Consider the following 23386-nt stretch of genomic DNA (forward strand, 5'->3'; position numbering starts at 1 on the left):
CCCCCAAACTAGATGAGTGGTTGCAACAGATCCCGGGAACAAAATCGGACATCTCAGTCCAGAAATGTGCAGTGCTGGGAACAGCAAGGATACTGCGCAGAACCCTCAGGCTTCCTGGCCTCTGGTAGAGGACCCGAGCTGAATGGGGGACGGACACCACCCGAGGGGTGAGACGAGGATTTTTTATTTTTTTTTTAATATGTATATATATGTGTGTGTGTGTGTGTGTGTGTGTGTGTGTGTGTGTATGTATCGCAAAATATTTTCAGGAAAGTCCACTTTTCATCTGACTGATCCCTCATCCATGTGATTTATTTATTTATTTATTTTTGTCAAAATCAAACCTAAGCACGAGGACGGTGACACCCGACCGACTAATACAGCATGCTCGGAAAGTCAAATGAGAATGTTTTGATTAGTACCACTTTTTCTCGTTTATCCTCAAACACATCCATTAATAAAATCAGTGCACAGTGATTTTTCCGAACATCTTATATAGTTCAGTTTAATTCACTTAATTCCCGTTATTTTCAGGAAGGACTTTTTTAATAGCGGTGTTGTGTATTTTTTTTCTATACGTTTTTTTGTTCTGCAGGACATTTTGTCAGGTTATGAAGACTCGCTCAGTTTGTCATCGCAGTCTGGAGTCATACTGCAAAACCTCAACTCCAAGTCCCCACAGGCGGCTGTTGGTTTGAGTTTTAGCTCTGGTCAGTCCAGTCCTGGGTTGACTGTCTCTGTGTCCTCCAATGGATCAACCCATGATGTAACAGTCAAGCACAACACAATCAGTCTAACACTATCTTTGAAGGCTGAGGAAGAACAGGCAAGTCCCATTTTGAAGATGATGATAAGATCTTGGAAATGAAATAATTGTAATTTTATTAAACGGTGTTTCACTTTGTATTACTTTTTGTGTTTCCTATTTTAATTTGCTAAATGGAATTTTCCTGCGTACATCAAAACTCATGTGAATTGACATAGTTAACATTCAAAAAGTGTGATTTAATTAAAGCTGAATATCTTGTGATTACTTACATGAATGAAACTCTTTGGAACTCTTGTTTCCATGCTTTCTTGACGTCAGAATGATGATGAAAACCACCAGGCTCCAAAAAGCAATGTCGATGAAATCATCAGTCCCTTGTCCTCGCCAACTATGTCCTTGCTCTCCCCTGAAGCCATGGCGATGGCTGGATCCATTCTTACATTTGAAGAGGAGCAACATAAAAAAGCAAAGGTCCGAACCTAATCATGTATTTTCCCCTCATTCTGGTTCATCTGGGACTGCTGAGATTTTCTTTGGGGTGTTCCATTCTTGATCATGTTAAATCAAAGTGTAAGTTGGTACATTTTTTTTTCACAACACATTGAATCCTAACGGTGCATGTTATTTTTGTGTGGCTTAGATGGCATTCAGAGTACATCAGGAGCGGCTGGAGAAGCTGGTGATGATGGTGGCGACTGCTGAGTCGGAGCAGCTGAAGCGCTTCGAGGAACTCATGGAGTTGAAGCAGAGACAAGAATACCAGAGCATGCTGGATATGATAGATAGAGAGTGAGATTACTTGACCAACATATGAAAGTATGTCTGCTAGGCTTTTCTTTTCATGGTTTTTGACATTTCTCTACTGCAGAACAAAAGAGAGCATTGGACGTCAAGAGAAGCTGAAGGAAGAGCAACGCCACAGATTGAAGGTATTTTCACAGCGTGACTTATTTCATCCAAGCCGAGCACATCCACATACTATACATTTGAAATACTTGGAAAGTGTATGATTTCCATGTAAATGCCTTGTCTTTTGACTCAAAGATCCAAAATCTCCGCCTGAGAGAGGTGGAGCAGCAGCGTCTGAGGGAGGCAGAGCTGGAACGACAGCGGCTGGTTGAAGGCAAAGAGAGGCTGCGGAACCTCAACTCCATTCAAGAGGAAATCCTGCAGCTCAACCAGCTTCTGGAACCCTCAACCCAGACTCAAACCGCTGTCCTATCAAGTGTTGGCACCTACAGCACTCGTGGGAACCAACTGTGCTCCCAGGTGTCCGAGGTTGTTCGAAAGACAGCAGAGGTCAGTGTAAAGTTTTTCAATTAAAAAAGAAAACACATCAGACTAAATACATTGTTGTTTAAGTATTCCGGCCACTGATTTTCAGCATTTTGACGAATATTATCATCGGCCTTGTTCAGAAAATCTGACGCCAATCAGAGATCAATTTAAAACAGTGTTCCTGTCAGAGAACTATTTATTTCCCTTTTCAGTTAGCTTTATAAAGTTGTTGATGACCTTGGAAACACTCTGCACATTTTGTTTTTGTTTGAAACTAAAACAAAATGAAAAAAAACAGGAAGCTCTTCTTGAAGTTTTCATTTAGTGAGTAACATTTCAGTTATTTTGAAGTTTTGGAAAGCCCTTATTCACTGTAGAAAAAAACAGGAAGCTCTTCTTGAAGTTTTCATTTAACTTTTTAAGACATGCTGATGATGCTGGGATCTCCCTGATTTTTTTGTTGGAATTAAAAAAAAAGTCTTGTCTAATATGTTAAAAAAAAAACCTTTGAACTTCAGCATTTTGCAAATCTGAAAAGTTGTGAAATAAACATCCGCTGAAAGACATTTCAGCTAGGCTTTCCACAATAAGGATTTAGAGCAAATTACTGATCAGCAAGTTAAAAAACGATAACTGATTCATTCAGAAGATGGACCGATCTATTTAAACAACTTGTTTATTGAGTGTACAGTCCACCCCCACTATCCATGAAGGATTAGGACAGAGCTGGCTCAGAAATAGCCAAAACACATGTGTAATTGACTCCTGTTGAAATGATTTCGGAATAAATAATTAAACCCTAAAAATTCTCCCCAAAACACTCAAACATTCAATACAACGAAAATGCCCCCCCCCCCCAACCAAAAATAAAAATGCTAAATGATTTATAAATATTGGGGAAAAAAAGCCTTCTGTGTATGATGAGAAATTTTGGATTATTAATGATGAGAGCACACAACGTCCCCGAAGTGAACAAGATTGTTTGCTCGATTGTCTTGTAACGCGGATCCGACCAATGACGTAATTGATGGGAAAATTATGACATGACAACTGATTCCTGATTTTGCATGAAAATGCAAAGCCAGTTAAGCAACCACACGTGTTTGTATCACTGTTGAGCGTTGAATATATCAATGTTTTTTGAGACCACATAATTACTAAATCCCCATGCACCTTAAATGAACTACCATCAGTGTGGGCTCAAAAGATTCACCGTTGTATGCTTTTGAGATTTGTATTTTGAGGCCTAGATTTGTGTTTTGAGGCCTGGAGACGCTGTTGAGCGATGTCTGCTCAGTTGTGGCTCACGCTGATATTACACCTTTCAATGGCTCAGCAACAGTGAACCTTTTTACTTTCAAAGATGAGTCGAGGGCCAGTCCGAGTGTGGGTGAGGGGCCTCCAGTTGGCTCTCCCTTTTCTAAATGTTAAACCTCAATAAGTGGTTGATATGACTTGAGTACAAACATGCTACACAAATATTTCTAAAATATGTGAACAATGTGAAGAAATCAAGCTATCAAGAACCACCTGAGCATTAGACTTGTCTTATTCATTCAACCATCTTTACAGGGGCAATATCCCAGCGTGGAAGACATGACGGTGGCAGAGAGGGCCCTACATGAAATGCGGACTCAGATCCGCTTAATGCAGGAAGAAGCAGCCAAAGCTCAGGAAGAGGAGAAGAAGAAAGAGTTGGCGGAGTCTCAGAGGAAGCTGGTGGAGCTGAAGACGCAGCAGGAAGCACAAAAGAAGGCGGAGCAGTTAGCCAAAGAGCGAGCACAGAAGCAAGGTGGGAAACTCAACAGCTAAATCACAGACAGACAGAACATTAAAAAAAAAAAATCAAAATTTTCATAACAATTGGCGAAAGTCCCTCTGTTGCGAAAATACCAAGTAATTTATTTATCTGTACCAAACAGTTGGTAGAAATGTTTGTATTATTTACATACAAGTCATGCCATATTGCGGGGATGCTGTCTAAATACAATATGCAGTTACCGTATTTTTCGTACCATGAGGCACCCTGTATTATTTAGTGCAATATCTATTTTAAAACGTTTTTGTGGATGAATTTCTAAGGTGCATTATCTTTGTGAAGTATCATACGTTAAATAGTTTATTGTAATTGCCTTTATTTATTTATTTATTTATTTGTTTATTTTTAAGAGAGAGAGAAAGATTTAGCGCTATTCTGCTATGCCATCAGCTGCTCATTAGTCAGTTCCATCGTCTTGATTTGCTTGGCATTAAAAGTCATTTGGGCGTAAACATTCAATTGAGATCTTGTATTGGTGTTGTGACGTTCACGAATGAGTCGTTCTTTTGAACGTCTCTTTTGGGGTGAATGATGGCAATTGATTTGCAGTTGTGAGAGAGCTGTTCATTTTTTGCATCCAATTTGCTATGGTATTTGGTTACATTGACGCAATTTGGTTAAATCTACAAAATATAGGTACAATTGTGGAAACTGCTCCAAAGCTTGGGTGTGGCATTTATTAGTTTATGTTGTGATAACTTTACTCATAGTGTGGAAGATGAACAACAATATCAACAGAAGTGTGGGAACCCTGTGTGCGTCATTCTGGTGACCGGTGGTTGTTTTATTACTTTGGCTAATGCTAAATGCTATCGGCAACAGTTCAACAGCTGTAAACAAGTCAATGCACTTGCCGTTATCCAACTTTTTTTCCCCTGGCAGCTATTGGAAAGCGACTGTGTCCTTTACCTAGATGTCCCATATTGTAACATTGGAAACCGCTACGCCATATATGCTTAACTGCTGAAATGCTTGCATCTGACCGCAGTATTCGGTTAAAAGTACTTCAATTCCAACTATTCTTAGAGACGGAAGCAGGAAATAGTGCTAGTTCTGGAATGACGAAAACATGGACGCGAGTAATGTGTCGGTGAGGCGTCATGAAGCATGGTGGCACAATGACACACTGTGTTGATACAGTCTCGCTGAATACTGACAATTGCTGGACTTTAAAAATCGCTGCAGGCAAGCCACTTGCCAGACTGACCTCACACAGATTTGATGACCTCGCGTATACAATAATGTCATTCAAGTCTTTGCATTCATATTGGATTATTTTGGTAAATAATGTGAACATGTATTATAATGTGAAAATCTAAGTGAAAATGATGTGAATGAGGATGCTTGTGGACTTTTTGTCTTGATAATTTTTAAAAAAATTCAAAACAGCATATTTTTCCCAATGTTTTTAAAATTAATTCTGTTGCATTTCTTGCAAGCCATTTTGCCTGACATGGAGAGCACACGCTCACATGGCACTGATGATGCCAGTGTACACAGGAAATTTTTGGCTAGCAGGAGGGGTTGGAATAAAAAGTCTGCTTCCAATATACCAGAGGTCCGTCCAATATTCCCCTCTGCTGCACTTCAGACTATTGCTGCACTTCAGACATTGCATCTGAAGTTGCACTTCTTCCAAGTCTCCCCACTTCATCATCCAAGCGCTTCCACAGGTCATCAAAAAAAAAAGCCATTTTAGTATAATATCCAAAAACAAATGTATGAATATGAATAACATGCCTGATGTGGTTGTAGAGAGCTGTGCTGATGGTCCCAGCTCTTCGTTTGTGCGCCCGATGACACATGCACACTCAGTCCGCAGTTAGGGAACGGCCTCAGTGCACCTTGAGGAACTGCAGAACCCAAGTGATTTGAATCTGTGGTCTAGAAGTGTTGCTAAGGTTAGCACACTCATAGACTCCAGACCGGAAGCAGTGTCTGTGACTCGAGACTTCAGGTGTTCGAGTAGTTGTATGGCTGCCTGTGTGTGCAAGGTTGAAGCGTGATGCATGATTTTGTAACTCATAAATGAAGACTGTGTGCGATGCAAATTGAGTGGCGAATTTAGAGGTGTCGAGTGGATGCTATCGTGTTTTCCGCTGCGTCACTCACAAGACACTTTACTTTATTGGTTATGGCCCAGCCCTCCATCATGCCTCTTTTTGACCCTTTTGTCAGTGTGACTCTGTGGAAAGTACTGTACTCTCAACTCTGGTGAACACAACTGCAAATTCTCATTAATGTAGCGATAAGTCAGAGCCAAGTAAGCCTCCATGTTCACAGAGGTCCATGTCAGTTGTTATACTCACTGCCACTGTACTTCCATGTTCACTTGTTCCCGTTCCTCCTGGTACTTGTTGGCCACCATTTGTTTGATGGTCTGAAAATTCAACCAAAAGCAAATCAAGACATTTAAATTTCAGATGAACTCAATTGCCGATATCAACTCCTACTAAATGTAACTTCCACACAAACCTTTCTTATTGGCAAAATATGAGGGTTCAAGGACCTGAATCAGTTGACTCTCCACAATGCTGAGGGGCTGGCAGCCCTTGAGAATAAAGTTCAGCAGTGCCCCATCAAGCAACTGCTTCCTGGAAGCTTGATTTTTAAACATGAAGTGGAGAATAAATCAAAAATAATTACGGATTCCCAATTAATTATCAACAAAGCAGCTGTGAGAAAGTAAGAGAAGGGCTGTGTCCCTGACCTTATCCTGGGTGTATCGGGAACTTCATTCTCATGCTCGGCCCGATAATCGCCTCAGGATTGAGGAGGTGCTTTTGTTGCTATAAGAGAGCTCAGAGAAACAAATGTGACATTTCACCTGCAAAAAAATAATGTGAATGGTGAACTAAGAGTTACCTTGAAATTAATTTGAATTACAATGGAAGGAGACAAGTTGAAAATCTGAGAGGAACTTGGTGAAAAAAAGGAGATGATATAAATAGCTTATTCTCTGAAAAGGAGATCAAATTGGTCCCACACGGCAGAAAATTGTTGTTTCCCCTGGACCTGCTCCATCGTCTACAAAGACATCCAGAAGGAACTGTTGAGTTTTAGATTATTTCAGCTGTTGCATCCCTTTGACAGACGCACTTCCTTATAAACTCAGTTTGGTGCGTTTTTGCCAAGTCGAGGCAGTTCATTGCATCGGTCATGTAATTGTCTTAAAGCGGTACGCGAACCAACGTAGGGATTACTCTATGTGCTCGGCACATGCTTCGGCGCATTGGTGTTGTGGCATCTGTAAATTTTTGAGAAAATGTAATCATTTTCAGTACGCTTTATGGTCCAAAAAAAATACAGTATGTTACACATTTTAGTGAAAATCAATGTGCTGCATGTATTGCATTTTCCACACAGTCCCAGCATTTAAACATTTGTTGGAAAAACCATTAATAGTTACCTAAATTGTCAAATTAGCAAAATAGAGAAGACATAATATAGTACATTTAGTAGTTGTATTGATTTCTTCGAAGTGTGCTTCGCTCCCTTGTTAAATCACATGTTGACTGTGGTTAACTACAGTTTTCGACTTAGTCCAGGGGTCACAATCTCCACCTATCCAAAATGTTTTAGGTGTCTCCCTCCTCCAAAACACCGGGTTCAAATGATTAGGATTGGTATCATGCTTCTGCAGAGCTTGCTGATGAGCTAATCATTGGAGCAGGGAGACATCTAAAACATTTTGTGGATAGAGGCCCTAGCGGACTGGATTTGGTGACGCCTGTGTTACTGTCTGTCGTTTATTAATGTGTGGTTTGTGAGGTTTATTTTTTCAAGTCCAAACGATCCAGAAGATTTCGGAAACCAAGCAAATGAAGTCTTACTGTGTGGAAAAGGTTAAAAAGCTAATTTCAAGGCTTAAGAGACTTCAGCGAATGACGGTCTGGGCCATTATTCACAAATGTAAAAACCTGGGTGCAGTGAGCAAAAGTTATCCAAGAGTGCAAAAAGGACTCATCTGGCATGGTTAAAAAAAGAAAAAAAAAACAGAATGACATTCAAACAACTGGCCTCAGTTAAGGTCATTATTCAAGATTTGACCATAGGAACGACACTAAACAAAAAATGGCACCCTTGGTAATGTTATAAGGTAAAAACCTGTATTGAAGGAAAACCACAAAACACAGGCTCATCAACTGTTTGCCAAGAATCATTTCAATCATTCCAAGACTTTTCGAGAAATATTCTGTGCACCGACGAGACCAAAGTCGAACTGTTCGGTAGATGTGGGGCCTGCCAGATCTGATGGAAAAATAACACATTTGATGAAAAGTACAGCATCTTCTTGTTTTCCATTCACCTTGTCCCTTTAGGGTCACCAAAGTGTTTCATCCTTTTCCATCAAAGTCTATCTTTTGCATCCTCCTGTCTAACATCCCTCACTGCCCTCATGTCGTCCCTCACCACATCTGTCAACCTTCTCTGAAGTCTTGCGCTCGCTCTCTTTCCCGGCAGCGCCGTTCTCATCACCTTTTTAACCAGTCTGCTCCCTTTCTCTCCTCTGGATGTGTCCAAACAATCTCTGTCTGCTTTCTGTAACTACGCCTCCAAAATATCTAACCTGGGCTGCCCCCCCTGATGAGCTCATTTCCAATTCCATCCAACCTGGTCACATCTAAAGAAAACTTCAACGTCTTCATTTCCACTTCATCCAGCTCTGTTTACTGACATCTCTTCACTGCCATGCCTCTAAGCATGATGTCATGGTGGGCCTCAACACTGTCTTTGTCACTGCCATGGTTGGTTCAACTGGATATTGGTACGGGGGTCCTTTGCATCATGTATCAACTCATCATTGACAAGCTGCATTGTATATTTTCTTGGCCTGACTTGAGGAGAATTCTGCTATCAACTACATTATGAGCGGATTGATTGACACGAATGTCGTCCAACAGGGCTGCAGAACAGTGCAGACGACACCACATTGAAGTGGTACAAGGAGTTGCAGGAGTCTCTCACTCAGTGCATTCAGTCCATTGAACAACTCAGCTCATCAAAAGATGTCCAGGTTAGTCTGAGCACTTGATCAATCAATTTCTTGAAACCTGGTGCTTGTCCGGTAGTCATTTGATCCAATCCTTAACTGTGTCACCATTTCTGTTTATGTAGACAAAGAAACTAAAGTTGGAGCTCCAAAAAGCCGCTACCATACCCATCAGTCAAATCTCCTCCAATTCTGGATCTCGGCTTCGAGAAATCTTTGAAAAGATCGACAAGTTGCTGTCTGGACACGCGGTGGTGTCAGGGGGGAAGTCAATATCCCCCTCCCATCACCCACAGGGCTTGGACTTTGTGTATTGCAAAGTGGCGGAGAAATTTGTGGTGAGTGTTAACTCACCAGTTTGGTCTTTTAAGAAAATCCTCGAAGTTGGCAACTTTTGACTAAAGCATGTGATTTCTTGTTGTAGAAACAAGGTGAGGAAGAGGTGGCGTCTCATCATGAAGCAGCCTTCCCTATCGGCGTGGCAGCCTCGGGGATCTGGCAGCTGCACCCCCGCTTTGGTGACCTCTTCCTCGCCCACCTGCACAAAAAATGTCCTTATGCGGTCCCACATTATCCCCGAATGAAGGATGGCACACCTGTGGATGAATATCAGAGGTCAGTCGCTGCTGTCACCCTGGCCGTGTTAAAGGCCTGCTTTTAATGCTGTGCCTAGGCCGAATGCTGAATATCCCTTTGTCCCGTGTGTCTCACTTGCGTTTGTTTGCCCGGTTACTCCAGAGAGGGTTGCTTCCTTCTACAACAGAAAAAACAAACAACAAATAATGATTACATGCTGATGTTCAACAGTCTGTCTGATATATTTAACTCTTTCATTACACAAGACGTACTTGTACATCTTTTTAAAATTAGGCCCCGCCTACCAAGGACGTACTTGTAGTCTAAGTCTTTTTTTGGAGTCATAGAGAGGAGGGTCTGATGCAATCTGTGAATGAGAATAAGCCGTTTACATTGTAAATCATGTAAAAAAAAGCGACCAGTAGGTGGCAGTGGTGCCTCACGTGCTTGAAATGCATGGTTTTACAAAAAGCTGTTTTTCTCCGTTGTTTTTGCCCAGGAATCGCCATTTTCATGAAACTTAGCCATATTGTAATGCCAATTGCTGAAGAATGGAAAAAGATAGAAACAAAATGTTTTTTTTCTGCTGAAAGAAGAGAGTCTAAACTTTATTTTGGTGGGCTGCATGTTTATATAGCAGTAGAACCGAACAGAACAGAACAGAATATTCTGTGGGCCTTGCAAAATCAGTCAAAATCCAGTAAAACGCTGGGATTGAGGGGGTTGCTCCAGTTAAAATGGCTGGGATCGAATGAGTTAATGGATCCATGTGACATATTTAGTCTTTTGGATTGGCGGAAAAGAGACTCAAGGTGCACGGTGGAGTCAAGGAAGTACCTTGCTGCTGCCAGCATGTGGCGCTTGTGTGCTCCATAGGCACAATGTGTTAGAGAAGTGCGCCACTCTTCCCATAGACCAGAGGTTTGAAATCCATTGTAATTCAGGGGGGCCTTACAACCTAATTTGATGTCGATTTAAAATAAATATTAAAAAAAAAGAAGCTTGAAACTGGTTGCAAAGGTTTTAAAGTTTTTCGAAACTTAGCACGCTGATTTCTTGAGGGGTTGATAATGGCATGCAGATGGTTAGCGGGCTTCGTTTTTTTGTTGTTTTTTTTTTTTTTTTTAAACTTCCGTTGCCATTCAATGCCATAAAGAAAGGCTTGATGAAAAACAACTGTACACCAGACTAAAATCAGTACAGAATGTTTGAGAGATGTGCACACAACGTGAGCCCGAGTAAACAACAGCCGTCCATATGAGAATGGATCGATACGACATGCCCCTTTTGAGCCGTGTGCCTACAGCAATGCTAATCCTATGTGCATGCTTTCCATTGACTTTAACTGCCAAAATGGCCGTCAGTGGGCATGTTTGTTTGCCAGATCCATTCTGTACTGCAAATCTGTGACAACAGCGGCACAGTTCAGAAATCCCTTTACAAGTCTTTGTCCGTTGATTGCGCCACAGCACCAGTAAACCACAGTGACCATTTCTGGAAGCAACAGACAACAGAGGAGCAGACACTGTTGTCTGGCTGTTATATCTGAAATCCATTAAATCGGGGTCCGTAAAATTGGGATTCCACTGTACTTCCCTGTTCCATCGCAAAATTGTTCACCACACTCCATAATGAAACAGCTAATGTGGACAAGTTGTAAAAAAAATAAATGGAAGGATGAAAGTAATTGTTGCTCTTGCACCAGACAATGTCTTACTTGTTATGTCTGAAAGGGACAGGCAAATAAATGCCATTTTGTTTGTTGTTCATGCAATCTGAAAAGAACACCTTTAAAAAGGCAGTTTTTTGCTCAACAGAATTCTTGGTTACCGTGTTGATGACTCTGGGGTTGAAGGCCAAGACAGTTTCCTGAAAAGGATGTCCGGCATGATCCGCCTCTACGCTGCCATCATCCAACTGAGGTGGCCATTTGACTCCAAGCACACGGTAGGAACTTGTTCATCAGTTTGGTTTGTCTATTTGCACAGAGCACAAGGTCATCGATCACACTTGTACCGTTCTCTGGCATTCATCTTTGAATGTTGTTAATCATTTCAATTTTTTCAGTCAAGAGTTGCTCGCATCTTCTCTCTTTTTTTAATATCCCGGTGAAGGCAGAAGCAGCATATGAATAATATTGTTTATATTTTAGTCACCCACTCATGGTCTGAATCATGGTTGGCGCTGGTTGGCTCAGATGCTCAACATGGAGCCTATTGCAGACATCACTGCGACGCTACTGTTGGACTTTCTTGAGGTGAGTCAGATTTACAAAGGCTGGGCATTTAATCGAAATGTAATCGTGAATATGATTTTGGCTTCTCCCGATCTTTACGTTATGATTGAAGAAAAAAGATTAATGTGCAGAACGGTGTGTTTACAAGTTTCTGTCCTTGTGAAATTAGCCTGAATGCACCATGTTTCTTACGTAGCATGTAGCGTATGTGATTGAGTGTTTGTTTATTTAGCACAATTTCAAAACTGTGCAAAGGGGGAGTCAAGCCGGAAAGGGTTGTTCGAAATTCGACTCCCATTCAGAAAGTCCATGCATCCATCCCTCCATTTTCCGATCCGCTTATCCTCACAAGCGTCGCGGGGGTGCTGGAACCTATCACAGCCATCTTCGGGCAATAGGCAGGGGACACCCTGAACCGGTTGCCAGACAGTCGCAGGGGACACACACAGAGGAACAAACATCCACACTCACAATCACACCTGGGGACAATTCAGAGTGTTCAATCAGCCTGTCATGCGTGTTTTTGGAATGTGGGAGGAAACCGGAGTACTAGGAGAAAACCCACGCAGGCCCGGGGAGAACATGCAAACTCCACACAGGGAGGTCGGAGCTTCGAATTGAACCCGGTACCTCTGCACTGTGAGGTTGACACGCTAACCACTGGTCCACCGAGCCGCCCATTCAGAAATTCATATCAATGAAACATTTCTGGATAAACAATACAAGTGGAAAGACAAAATAAAATGAAATGTTAACAAAAAAAAAAAAAAAAAGACATATAATAAGTAGGGCGGCCCGGTGGTCGTTGGTTAGTACGTCGGCCTCACAGTGCAGAGGTACCGGGTTCAACTCGAAGCTCCGACCTCCCTGTGTGGAGTTTGCATGTTCTCCTCGGGCCTGCGTGGGTTTTCTCCTAGTACTCCGGTTTCCTCCCACATTACAAAAAAATGAACAACAGGTTGATGGCACACTCTAAATCAGGGGTGTCAAACTCATTTTTGTCGCGGGCCACATTGTAGTTACGGTTTGCCTTGGAGGGCCGTTATGAATTTTTGGGAAACCATATAAATATTTAACCACATCCAAATATTGCATACACAGTACACAAAAATTGATGAATAACTAGTTTTAAAATCAGAAGTCAAGAACAATGACTGTTATTGTGGATTACATATGACAATTTGAAATTTTGGTTCAGACTTTAGCAAGCATCATGGAACTTGACATGCTTGATTTGCTTTGCCGGGCCACATAAAATGATGTGACGGACCAGATCTGGCCCCCGGGCCATGACTTTGACACCTGTGCTCTAAATCATCCTGGAATGTGATTGTGAGTGTGAATGGTTTGTGCTTGTGCCCTGCGATTGGCTGGCAACCAGTTCGGAAGATCCCGAAGAAGACGCTGCTGAAGAAATTGCTGGTAGGCTTGCTAAGTGTGGTCTCTCTCAGACCCCGTAGTGTGCATGCTTCAAACTGTACGTGCTTTGAGCTCAGGTCGTTCTACTAGTTTACCACCAGATGACAACAAAGTCTAGATGTTGTACCTTTTAATAAAGTTGATATCGCAACTTCTGGTCTCATTCCAAGTGGTCTCATCCCATCCATGCCCATCATAAGAATAAAGTGTTCAATGTGTAGGGACGTATGGGTATGAGGCTATAATCGGAGTTTTGAGTAGTTGAATTTTGGTAGAATAAATTCAAAGTTTATTAATAATATGTAGGGACGTATGGGTATGAGTTTTTAGTAGTTTAATTTTGGTAGAATAAATTCAAAGTTTATTAATAATAATTTTCTTAATCAGGATTTCAGTTTCAATCACAATAATCATTAACCTCCCCCCCCCAGCCACACACACACACGAAGAAGTAGAATTTTCTTAATCAGTTTTCTTAATCAGGATTTCAGTCTCAATCAAAATAATCATTAACCCCCCCGCCCCCAGACACACACACACACACACACACACACACACACACACACACAATAATCGTACAGCCCTACTATTGCACTTGAGGTACCATATTGTATGTGGAAAAGGGACCTCCATTTGTTGTTTGGACTCCAACCTCATTTATTCACAGTATAGAGCTGGAACGCCTAATTTGTCTGTGATTCTTTCAGGTTTGCGGCCACGCTTTGTTAAAAAGCTATCAAGGGCAGTTCTGGAAAGTCCTCCTGCTTCTGAAAGAGCAATACTTACCCAGGTACACACTCGCATGGACTGGTAGTTTAGGGACACTTAAACATTTCCTATGATAACCCAAGTCTGTCTGCCCACCTGTTACCAGAATCGAAGCCGTGACCAGCAGTGGACAGATGGGCTCAGTCTCCAGACTTAGAATATTCCTTGAGGTAAGAGATGTAATCTTCAAGTTTGCTTCTGTATGTTTGGCTGACTCTAAAGAGACCAACACTTAAACGTTTTCTTCACCTATGGAATGCATGAGTAAGTAAAGAGATGCAATCCAAGACCATGATATCTGAAAAGAGATCTCATTTCATCCCCGAAAGAGAAACAAACCCGTCCTATTGATTGATTGATTGATTGATTGAAGGAATGTTCTAAGAGTTTAATTGATTTTTCTTTTTTGTCTATTTTAATGAAGCCAGAAACTCTGAATGATGTTTTGATGTGTCCTATCCATAGAATTTGTTTCAAGAAGGGCAGATCAGTCCACCCAAAGGCCAGCTGACATCCATATTCTGGAGGTCATGAGGTTGGAAGAGAATGCGTTGACTTTGGAAGAAGCCGCTCGAAGCGACATTTGAAATATTGCTCAGCAACACAGTCACCTTCCAAGACCATGGAAAGAGGATGGACTTTGTCTGCAACCTCATACTGGACTTGGCCTTTTGTAATGTTTTGCCCTCCAAGATACTGATAAATATGATGCTGGAAAATATCAATTTGGTATGTGTCAATTTTGATCATGACACCCAAGACGGAAAAAAAAATTCTCCGCAATGATAGCTACTTCAAAGCCATGAATACAGATCTTACATTATCACAGACTGTTTTTATTAATGTAATAATAGTTTATTAAGATATGGTTGTTTTTTTTGTTTTTTTTATGAGGTCAGTGGTGTGAAGGCTCCAATAAAGTTGTCAAACTACTTTTCATTATTCAAATACTGAATCTTAGGAAACAAACAAACAAACAAAAAAACAACCATGTTTGCAGCAAATGAAACGTCTTGAGCACATTTACCCAAAAATCATAAAAATGTCATTTCATCATGATGTGTCTCGCGCAACCTCACCGCCGTGTCGGTGCGCAGATCGTTTGGAGTGAAAGTCATGTGACTGATGCAGCCGTTGTGTTCCTAAGGCCTCCAACTTTAGACGGAAGCACGTCTGTCAGCGGGTTGCGATTCTGCCTAATGAATCTCGCATCTTTTGAAGCTCCGTTATTCCCTTCAAGTCTGTGTGGTAGCGATCCAGAGAGAAGAAGAAAGGATTCCTCCTTGTGGGACCATTTTGATCTCATATCGGCAAATATTTGATTTCCTTACTTAGTTTCACTTTCCGGGCTTTCTATAGGGTGCAAGTTCCTTAAACAAATGGGCAGTTATTTGGTTCAATGGTCAGTACACTGCACAGCCAAAGTGCTCGGAAGTTCACGATGGGGGTTTGATTCCCGTGGAAGCTCTATAATGCAAAATTGATGGATTATTTTTTTTTTTGTTGTTTTCATTTTTGAACTTTGAACTTCCATGAATTAGATTCAGCAATTTTGAAATAGATTATGAGCCATCATGGTCTTTTGCAACACAGCAAGATTCACATACACAAGATCTTTAGATAAGTAGTTGATGTGTTTATCTGTCTGTCTATCACCATTGTTTTTTTTGGCACACCAGCCACGAGAATACCTTGAGTGTGTTTTCCAAAGCTACTGAAATTGGTGAAGAAAAGATAAGGTATCACTTTACTGCCAAAAAACTGTAGCGAAGTGGCTCTTTACATCAGCAACATCAGTTCACAATCACGACACCTTCACATTGGCAAATGTTCACATTACTGAGTGTATCATACACTTTAAAGACTAAACTTCAATTAAAATGGAAATAATACAAAATAACAAAATACAAACATAATGAAACAGTATTGTTTTTTGGTTAATCTGCAATGCAATGATGTAAGAGTCACCAGGTGTCCATTTCAACAGTGACACAGTACTGACACTGTGCCAATACAGTTTGCCCAGTGTGCCGCAATCCTTCATGAGGCCTCGTCTACCCATCACTACTAGCATTTCAAATTACCCAAATGCTGTTTGAAGTCTCAGTGACAGCCTGTTTTTAATACACTGTTTTCCATAAATACATTGGTTTGAAGCATTCCATTTAATTATTATTCCTGCACAACTTTGTCTCGCCATTCTCCATCCAGACTTCATCCTCTCTTGATGACAGACAACAGAACTCGGAAATAGATGCAGCGATATTGACACAGATTAAGGTCTGGAGCAGAGGGCTCATCAAAACACATCCAAGGAGCCTTTTAATAGTGAAGCCAAAACTCGTTTCCAAACTCACATTAACCGTGGAAGCAGCAGATGCAGAAAAGTATGCACAGGTCACCTCTGATCATGGGGAGATAGATCACATTTACTCACGCCAAGTATAAAACTCCATAATGACAGCATGAGAAATGTTTTGTTTTTTAGTTACAGTTTTGTCCGGAGTATAAATCGCACCAGCCATAAAATGCATAATCAAGAAGAAAAAAACATGTATACATCGCATTTTTTGTAAATTTACTTGATAAAATCCAACACCAAGAACAGACGTCATTTTGAAAGGCAAATAAATATAGAGAACGACAGGCTGAATAAGTGTACGATATCCTAACGTTACATGACGCATCAACGGTACTGAGAAAACGTGCCTGGTATGTTCACGTAACATATGAAGAGTTATTCAGATAACTATAGGAGAAAGAACACGCTAACAAATTTACCAATCCATCAGTGTCACTCCAAATCACGAAATCCAATGAAATCTTCCTCCTCCAAAGGTAGAAGATGCGGCACCTCCTCTTTTACGTCGCTTACGTCAGATTCATCGTCGACTTATCAACACAGACCTAGAGCGCCCACTTGTGGGCAATATGAAAATAACGTGAAATGGCATGATAATGTATTAATTCGGTCCTTCGTATAAATTGCACTCCCAGCCCAACTGAGCCCCCCCCCCCCCGCCCCTGCCATTTATAATCCGGAAAATACGGTAACAAATCGATCTAAATGTGTGTTAGTGGGCCGTTCTCATTGACCTCACAGGTGTGACATCAAGAGACTGATTAGACATGATGATTACCGCACAAGTGGGCCTTATGCTGCCCACAATTAAAGGTCACTCTAAAATATGCAGTTTTATCACACAGCAGCTCAGCGCCTCAGATGTCACAAAATTCAAGGGCACGCATAGTTGGCATGTGGACTGCAGAAATGTTGCCCATGAATTGGACATACATTTCTCTATCCCACGTCTTCAAAGACATTAGTCTTGCTTTCTCAATAGTATCTTGATATGCCCCACCTATCAGGTTGATAGATCGTCTCGCCAAAGGAGAAGTCACGAATAGCGAGTTAGACAATTTCTGAAAAATATTTGCGAGAAAGAGGCCTTTCGTATATGTGGGAAAAAAATCCAGTTTGGGTGTACAATGAAAATTGTTTATATTTGTGGTCGATACAAGTAGTCACAGCCTTTGTCCAGTACTTTTTCGACGCACCTTTTGTCAACAATTACAGCCTCAAAAATCTCCGAATACAGTGTAACGTCAGTCCTTGCAGAACCTGTCAAGCTCCATCAGGTTGGATGGAGAGCGTCGGTGGACAGCTGTTTTCAGATCTCTCAAGAGATGTTCAATCAGATTCATGTTTGGGCTCTGTCAAAAGTATGATAATTGATTTGCTGACTCATAAGGAACAACCTGGTTTCATAAATTTCCCTTCATTAGGCACCGCTGGGAAAGTAATTATCACACTTTTTTGAGGTTGATATCATTAATCGAAAGTGACAAGAAAAACAACTTCTCGAGAAAAGCATCTAACGTCATTTAAAAAAAAAAGCTAAATCTGACATGCACAATAATTCGGTCAGCGTCGTCTCTCAAGGAAGAGCCCCACTTCCAAAAATGTTCCCGTCAACATGAGCATGCACCCCGTTTTTTGCTGTGATATGTTATGACTTTTTTTTAACCACAAATAATCACATCACAGCCCACCTATTCTGTTTAAAACTTTTCATCTGAAGCGCATCTTGACTTGGCCCGTTTATATCAGCATTGTATTTTTGTTACCGTACTTCTCAACCTCGTCGTTGTTTTCTCACAACCTGTATTTGAAATTTTCCTGCTGCGCGTGACCTTTCAGTGAGCGCCACACAAGCCGTCATGAAACAGGACCCCACATAAACAGACTTATAAACGTGCATAATTTATTCTCACTGAGCCGCGAGAAGCACTGGACCTTGACTAGACCCTGAAGAGTGCACGTTTCTCAAACACAAGCGTGCGCATGCGCCCCCTCACTTTGTTCCTTTTATTTTGAACTCTTTCAACCAGTCTGAAATTATTCAGATGGCTTCAAAGACATTCAAAAAAGCACCATTCGCCATTACAGGCCTTGAAACGTCCACCCAGCAACTTGCCTGCAGCAGTTATTTGCATTGCTTTTTGCAGGAACACACAAATGTGTTCCATTTTAACATTTTACATCTCGGTTGGTCACTTGTCAGTCATCTGATTAAAATTTGGTGACAGCATCAATCTGTTGTGACCAGAGGGTAGAGGAGAGGCATATCCTAAGTATTACTAGTCACTTTCACACAGTGGTTCTTAACCTTTTTAGAGGTACCGAACCCAACCAGTTAATATGCACATTCACCGAACGCTTCATAAGTGAAAAATAAATATATGTTTTTACAAATTCAAGATATTTAAAAAACGCATTTATTAAAAACAGAAAAAAGTAAATACAATTTCGAGAGAAGTTGTTTGTTTTAATTGTACGACGTACTATCACAACAGTCACATGTTGACAACGAAGCGAACTAAATTTCCCACAGCACTGATTGGACAAGCAATGTCATGTGATCATCTGCAGCCAGTGACGGCTAAGCGGGCGTGTCATAACTAATTGACATCTTGAGTCGAGTGTGTCTTAACCTACGTGGCAGAGGCTCCGTCGAACACCTGAGACCGACTCACCGAAACCCGGGGTTCGATCGAACCCAGGTTAAGAACCACTGCTTTAGAACACTATGCTGAAGACAAATTAAAAAAAAAAGTTGAACTGAAACGTCCAGTAGATGCCTCTAATCATCCGATTGTTGTTTGGTACCTGCAAAACAAACATCTTGAAGTTTCATTTGCATAAATCATTGAGTGTCAGTTAAAATATGTTTGTTTGTTTGTTTGTTTGTTTGTTTTTTTTAATAGAAAGAAAAACAATTACAATTTTATGTGTACAAAATGAGATTCAAACTTTATAATCTTTTTAATGTGATAATACAAACACATGGAAAAAAATGGTTCATTAGTTTGACAATTCGTCATAAAAACTGCATTAGCAACCACAGAAAAGCACAATGAATGCAGATCAGATCAATATATATACACATCCTAGCTATATATCTTGTAATCTTGAAATCTTTCTGTATAAAAATACCCCAAAAACCACCATCTGCACTTTTGAATCAAAAATAATTTTGTAATCCTGAAACTCATCAAACGTCGATGTAAACTCCAGTTTATAATACAGCGCGTTATTCATTTTGACATAAACTGTAGTTATGTTGTCTTTAGTGAGAAATAAATGAATGGCCAGTGTTTTGTCTGTGCTAGTTCATTTGGACACCAAAGACAAAATCTTTCTTGCGCACCTCTTTTGAACTTTTGCATTTTCAAGAAAAACATCAACACTTCTATTTTATGATGACCTAATCCCATTTTTTTGTATTTTTGCAAGTCCCGATCCGACACCTACCTAAATGAGACCACATCCAAATTGTCTCAAGTATATTCTGATTATTATTTTTATGATTATTTGAATAAAGGTATACCAAGATGATACACTTTTATGTCGCTGTAAACTAGCAGTGTTTCTAATCGAGTTAACAACTAAAATCTGTTATTCTTGATTTAAGAACTCTTTATTAAAATGTAAAAATCCGATCTTTTTCAGCTGATGCAGATCCTCTAAAAATCACGTGATCGGGCGCGGATTACCGATCATGTCGGGGCAGCCCTACTTCTATTCAAATAGCTGATGCCTTTGTGGCTCTTTCATGACATTATATTTATTGTGTCAGAAGACCACTTGAGCCTTCTCCCAGTGTGGTCTCATCATCACAAAAGCCAGCGTGGAAGCCTCGCAAAGTCGACAAGTCCACAAAGTCAAATGTGCCATGCCTTCTGTTCCTGATTTGAAAGCCTTGCTCTTTGTATTCAAAGGCTGTTTTGAGTACATTCTTCATCGTTGTCCTGATTTCTGATGACAGTAGATGTCAGCTGTCAAACTTCACCTTGACTGAATTAAAAAAAGAGGAGCGAAGTGGAACAAACGGAAGAGGAATAAACTACATCGACAGACGTGACTGTCTTCAGAGTTGGTTACAAGCCAAACCCTTTGTCAAGAATTGAAAAAAAGAAGAAAACAGCATGTTACCTTTTGCTCTAATTGGACTTGGGAAAAAAAACAAGAAGAAGAAACCAAAGTCGCTGTGTACAGTATACACTCCTCTCAATCTATTTAAATACATGCAAGTATCAGTAAAAAAGTAAAAGCGTCCATGACCATTCATCATATTCCTTCCCGAAAACATATGACATATATTCGTCTCAGTTGAGCAGTCTTGTCGCAGGTTGATGAAATACGATTGCCTCTTAATCGGGTCGATGTTGTTCTTCCAGTGCCTCCGGTGATTCATCTCTTCGGCAGCTCAGGTCAAAGGTAGTTGCGATTTTGGCGGCTGTTCCAGACTCTCGGCGACTTCGCCTAACTCATCTAACAACTCTGTGAACGCTGGACGCCTGTAGGACTCGAGCTAAGGGACAAAGAAACACGATGAAGAGCATCAGTGGACTGCCAAATGAAAGCAACAGAGCGTCTTTCAGAGTGGTATTAATGCCGTGATATATTTCCTCTAATGCACTGCATCATACGTTATAAAGCTACACCGGTGAGTGGACAATGTTCATCAAAAATGTTTTAGATGAACTAACCGTATGTCGGATCTGAACAGCAGCCTGGATCGCAATTCTGTTGCAGACTTAGACTAACTGTAATACTCAGAATTACTGCGACGAAATCCTCAAAATGGCAGCCAAACTTTGACAGGATGCTCGGCCCACATTGGACAGCAAAAAAGCAAAACAAGAAAAAGTAATCCCTTTCCCTCACCATAGCTGATTCCAAGTGCGACTAATTGGGGTGGATTTCATAATCAGGCATTTATCAGCGTATGAACCCTGCAATCAAAGTAAAATGGCTGACTTCCCTTTTTTCTGCATTGGTATGAGCAGGATGCAACATTAATGCTGGCCCAATGGCCCGGGGAAGCACTGGCGCTGTGTTATGCAACCGCAGGGCCTCTTTAGTCTGATGTTAATTTTGGCAACCTCTCTCTTTGCATATTTGATTGTGCTTTTGGTTTTTATCTCCTGGTTGATCCTTAGGATCAAAAGGGGAGAATTGTAATGGGAATTTGACATTTGACACAACTGTTTGTACCATTGTGTATGCTGACCATGTTATTTGCAGATAAGCAAAGTTGCTTGCTCATGCGTTAGACTTCATTCTGTTATCTAAAAAGTGGAGCTGCCCAAAGTGCTGGCATGGCCTGACCTTAAACCCTCCAAAGAAGAGAAATATGAGATAAAAAAGGGAACTCCGTACTGCTCGAGAGAGAAGGCTCCAGGACAAATCTGTGAATGGTGCTTCTTCATATTTTTTGTAGCTGATATAAATCATCATTTTTTTAAATAAATACCTTCATTGTCTTGGTTTAACTGGACTAGACAATATAATAAATACTAAATATGCGGGGCCAGTACCATTTCTGACAGGGCCACCACAACGTAACTCATGGAAGTCACCACTCAAAAAGGCTTAAGGCTTGCCGACCCTGACTGGCAACTTTGGGTCGAGTTGTGTTAGAATCCGTTGTGTCTGTCCTCAGTGTTCCACTGTGCGACCCCTCCCTCTGTTCTGTTTTTGGTTGCCTTTCCCTCAATTCAGTGTTGGCTCGGCGTCCCCCCAATCATTGCACCTGTCTCACCTGAAAATCTTCACCTCGTCAACCACATTCCCCTCTGCAGCATAAAGGCCAGTCTGAAGAGCCACCCATTTCCAGTTCCTTCAGTTACCTTCCCTGCCATACTCTTTGCTGCCCAGCTATTGCGCTCAGCCCTCCAATACACCTTGGTTGGATTTCTCTGACCGCCTTTGGTCCCTGCCTCCTCGACCTGCCTTGACAATAAACTAGGACTGAGTTCATTGTGTCTGCCTGTGGTTCCTGTGCTTGTCTTAAGCTAAACTTAACAAGTTAGGATAGACCAGGGGTGGCCAACCAGTCAGAGACTAAGAGCCAATTTTTTTACTGTTACTGCAAAGAGCCACATCTTACACATGGGCATCCCAAACTCTCACACACACACACACACACACACACACACACACACACACACACACACTTTTTTGCCCAAAGATCGACTTTTGAAGCGACCAGCTTCCCACGATCGACCCAATTGCGCACGTGCAAGCACACACACACGCACGCACGCAAGTGCCCAATCATGCACTCGCTCACATATGCACGCACGCCACTATGAGCAGCAGCCGGAACGGCCCGAACATGAACGAAAGCTCAAGACACAAACACACAAATCTTTTTTTTCCCCACCCATCTCCTCCTCCCACTCCTTGCGGTCGACTTGGGACCAGTCTGCTGGCGCGAGATCTACCGGTCGATTGCGATCGACGTATTGGGCACCCCTGCCTTAAAATCAGAGGTAATTCGCTGACTAGCTTAGCGCTTAGCACCGTTTTTTTTTTTTTGCGCACGAGCGGTTATGCAGTCATCTGATTGGTTGCCCTCTATGTCAATCAAGTAACGGGATTGATGATAGGCTGACATAGTGTGTTCTGTATATTTAGCACCTTTGTTTGAATGGCAGCGCCACTGCCGACATGTTTTCAATGCTTGTCGTGTCAAAGCCCGGGAGCCGCATTGAACCAGCCAAAGAGCCGCATGCGGCTCGCAAGCCGCGGGTTGGCCACCACTGTGATAGACACATCCATCAATTTCGGTAAAAATTATTTTCTAACTTCCCAAGGAACACTAAAAGTCTTAGGTGGTTGTGTTCAGGGCCTCCAAAGCAGACATAACACCCACAACTCGGTGAATTTTCGGGGATATTGAGCCCACCTCACTGTAGTCATGTAGAGACTGCGAATCCCATAGCTGAAATTGCTTATGTAGGCCTGAGTAGTTTAGTTGCATGAACAAAACAGGTACCCACCATACAGCAGCTCGCTGCCAGTTCCAAGAGATGTTGAGGACAGTCTGCCACCATCTCCTTGAATGCATTCGTATCCAACCCATAGTCCTAAAATATATATAATAATAATAAGTGGACATTAATTGCATTTCACTAGGTTTTGACACTCAACGTAACATTTTGATTGTTTAAGAACAT

General features: G+C 41.3%; 2 protein-coding genes across 4 annotated transcripts in view; one reads left to right on the top strand and one right to left on the bottom strand.

Annotated features, from left to right (window-relative positions):
* The window catches only part of gle1 (GLE1 RNA export mediator), an 18522-nt gene extending 3891 nt beyond the window's left edge, over nt 1-14631 (top strand). The window contains exons 2-15 of the mRNA XM_019860991.1: nt 596-826; nt 1088-1240; nt 1410-1558; nt 1638-1698; nt 1814-2068; nt 3620-3839; nt 8771-8883; nt 8985-9197; nt 9284-9474; nt 11253-11382; nt 11588-11692; nt 13798-13880; nt 13965-14028; nt 14324-14631. Of these exons, the coding sequence (XP_019716550.1) occupies nt 596-826; nt 1088-1240; nt 1410-1558; nt 1638-1698; nt 1814-2068; nt 3620-3839; nt 8771-8883; nt 8985-9197; nt 9284-9474; nt 11253-11382; nt 11588-11692; nt 13798-13880; nt 13965-14028; nt 14324-14392 (2037 nt within the window). The 3' untranslated portion in view covers nt 14393-14631. The remainder of the gene's footprint in view (nt 1-595; nt 827-1087; nt 1241-1409; nt 1559-1637; nt 1699-1813; nt 2069-3619; nt 3840-8770; nt 8884-8984; nt 9198-9283; nt 9475-11252; nt 11383-11587; nt 11693-13797; nt 13881-13964; nt 14029-14323) is intronic.
* A 4538-nt stretch (nt 14632-19169) lies between these two features.
* The window catches only part of LOC109510592 (dual specificity testis-specific protein kinase 1), a 30845-nt gene continuing 26628 nt past the window's right edge, over nt 19170-23386 (bottom strand). For all 3 annotated transcript variants that reach the window (XM_019861005.1, XM_019861002.1, XM_019861003.1), the window contains 2 exons: nt 23210-23296; nt 19170-20733 (listed from right to left, as the gene is read on the bottom strand). In XM_019861005.1, the coding sequence (XP_019716564.1) occupies nt 20629-20733; nt 23210-23296 (192 nt within the window). In that variant the 3' untranslated portion in view covers nt 19170-20628. The remainder of the gene's footprint in view (nt 20734-23209; nt 23297-23386) is intronic.

Source organism: Hippocampus comes, unplaced genomic scaffold (assembly GCF_001891065.2).
Source record: "Hippocampus comes isolate QL1 unplaced genomic scaffold, H_comes_QL1_v1.1 scaffold130, whole genome shotgun sequence".
Lineage (NCBI taxonomy): Eukaryota > Metazoa > Chordata > Actinopteri > Syngnathiformes > Syngnathidae > Hippocampus > Hippocampus comes.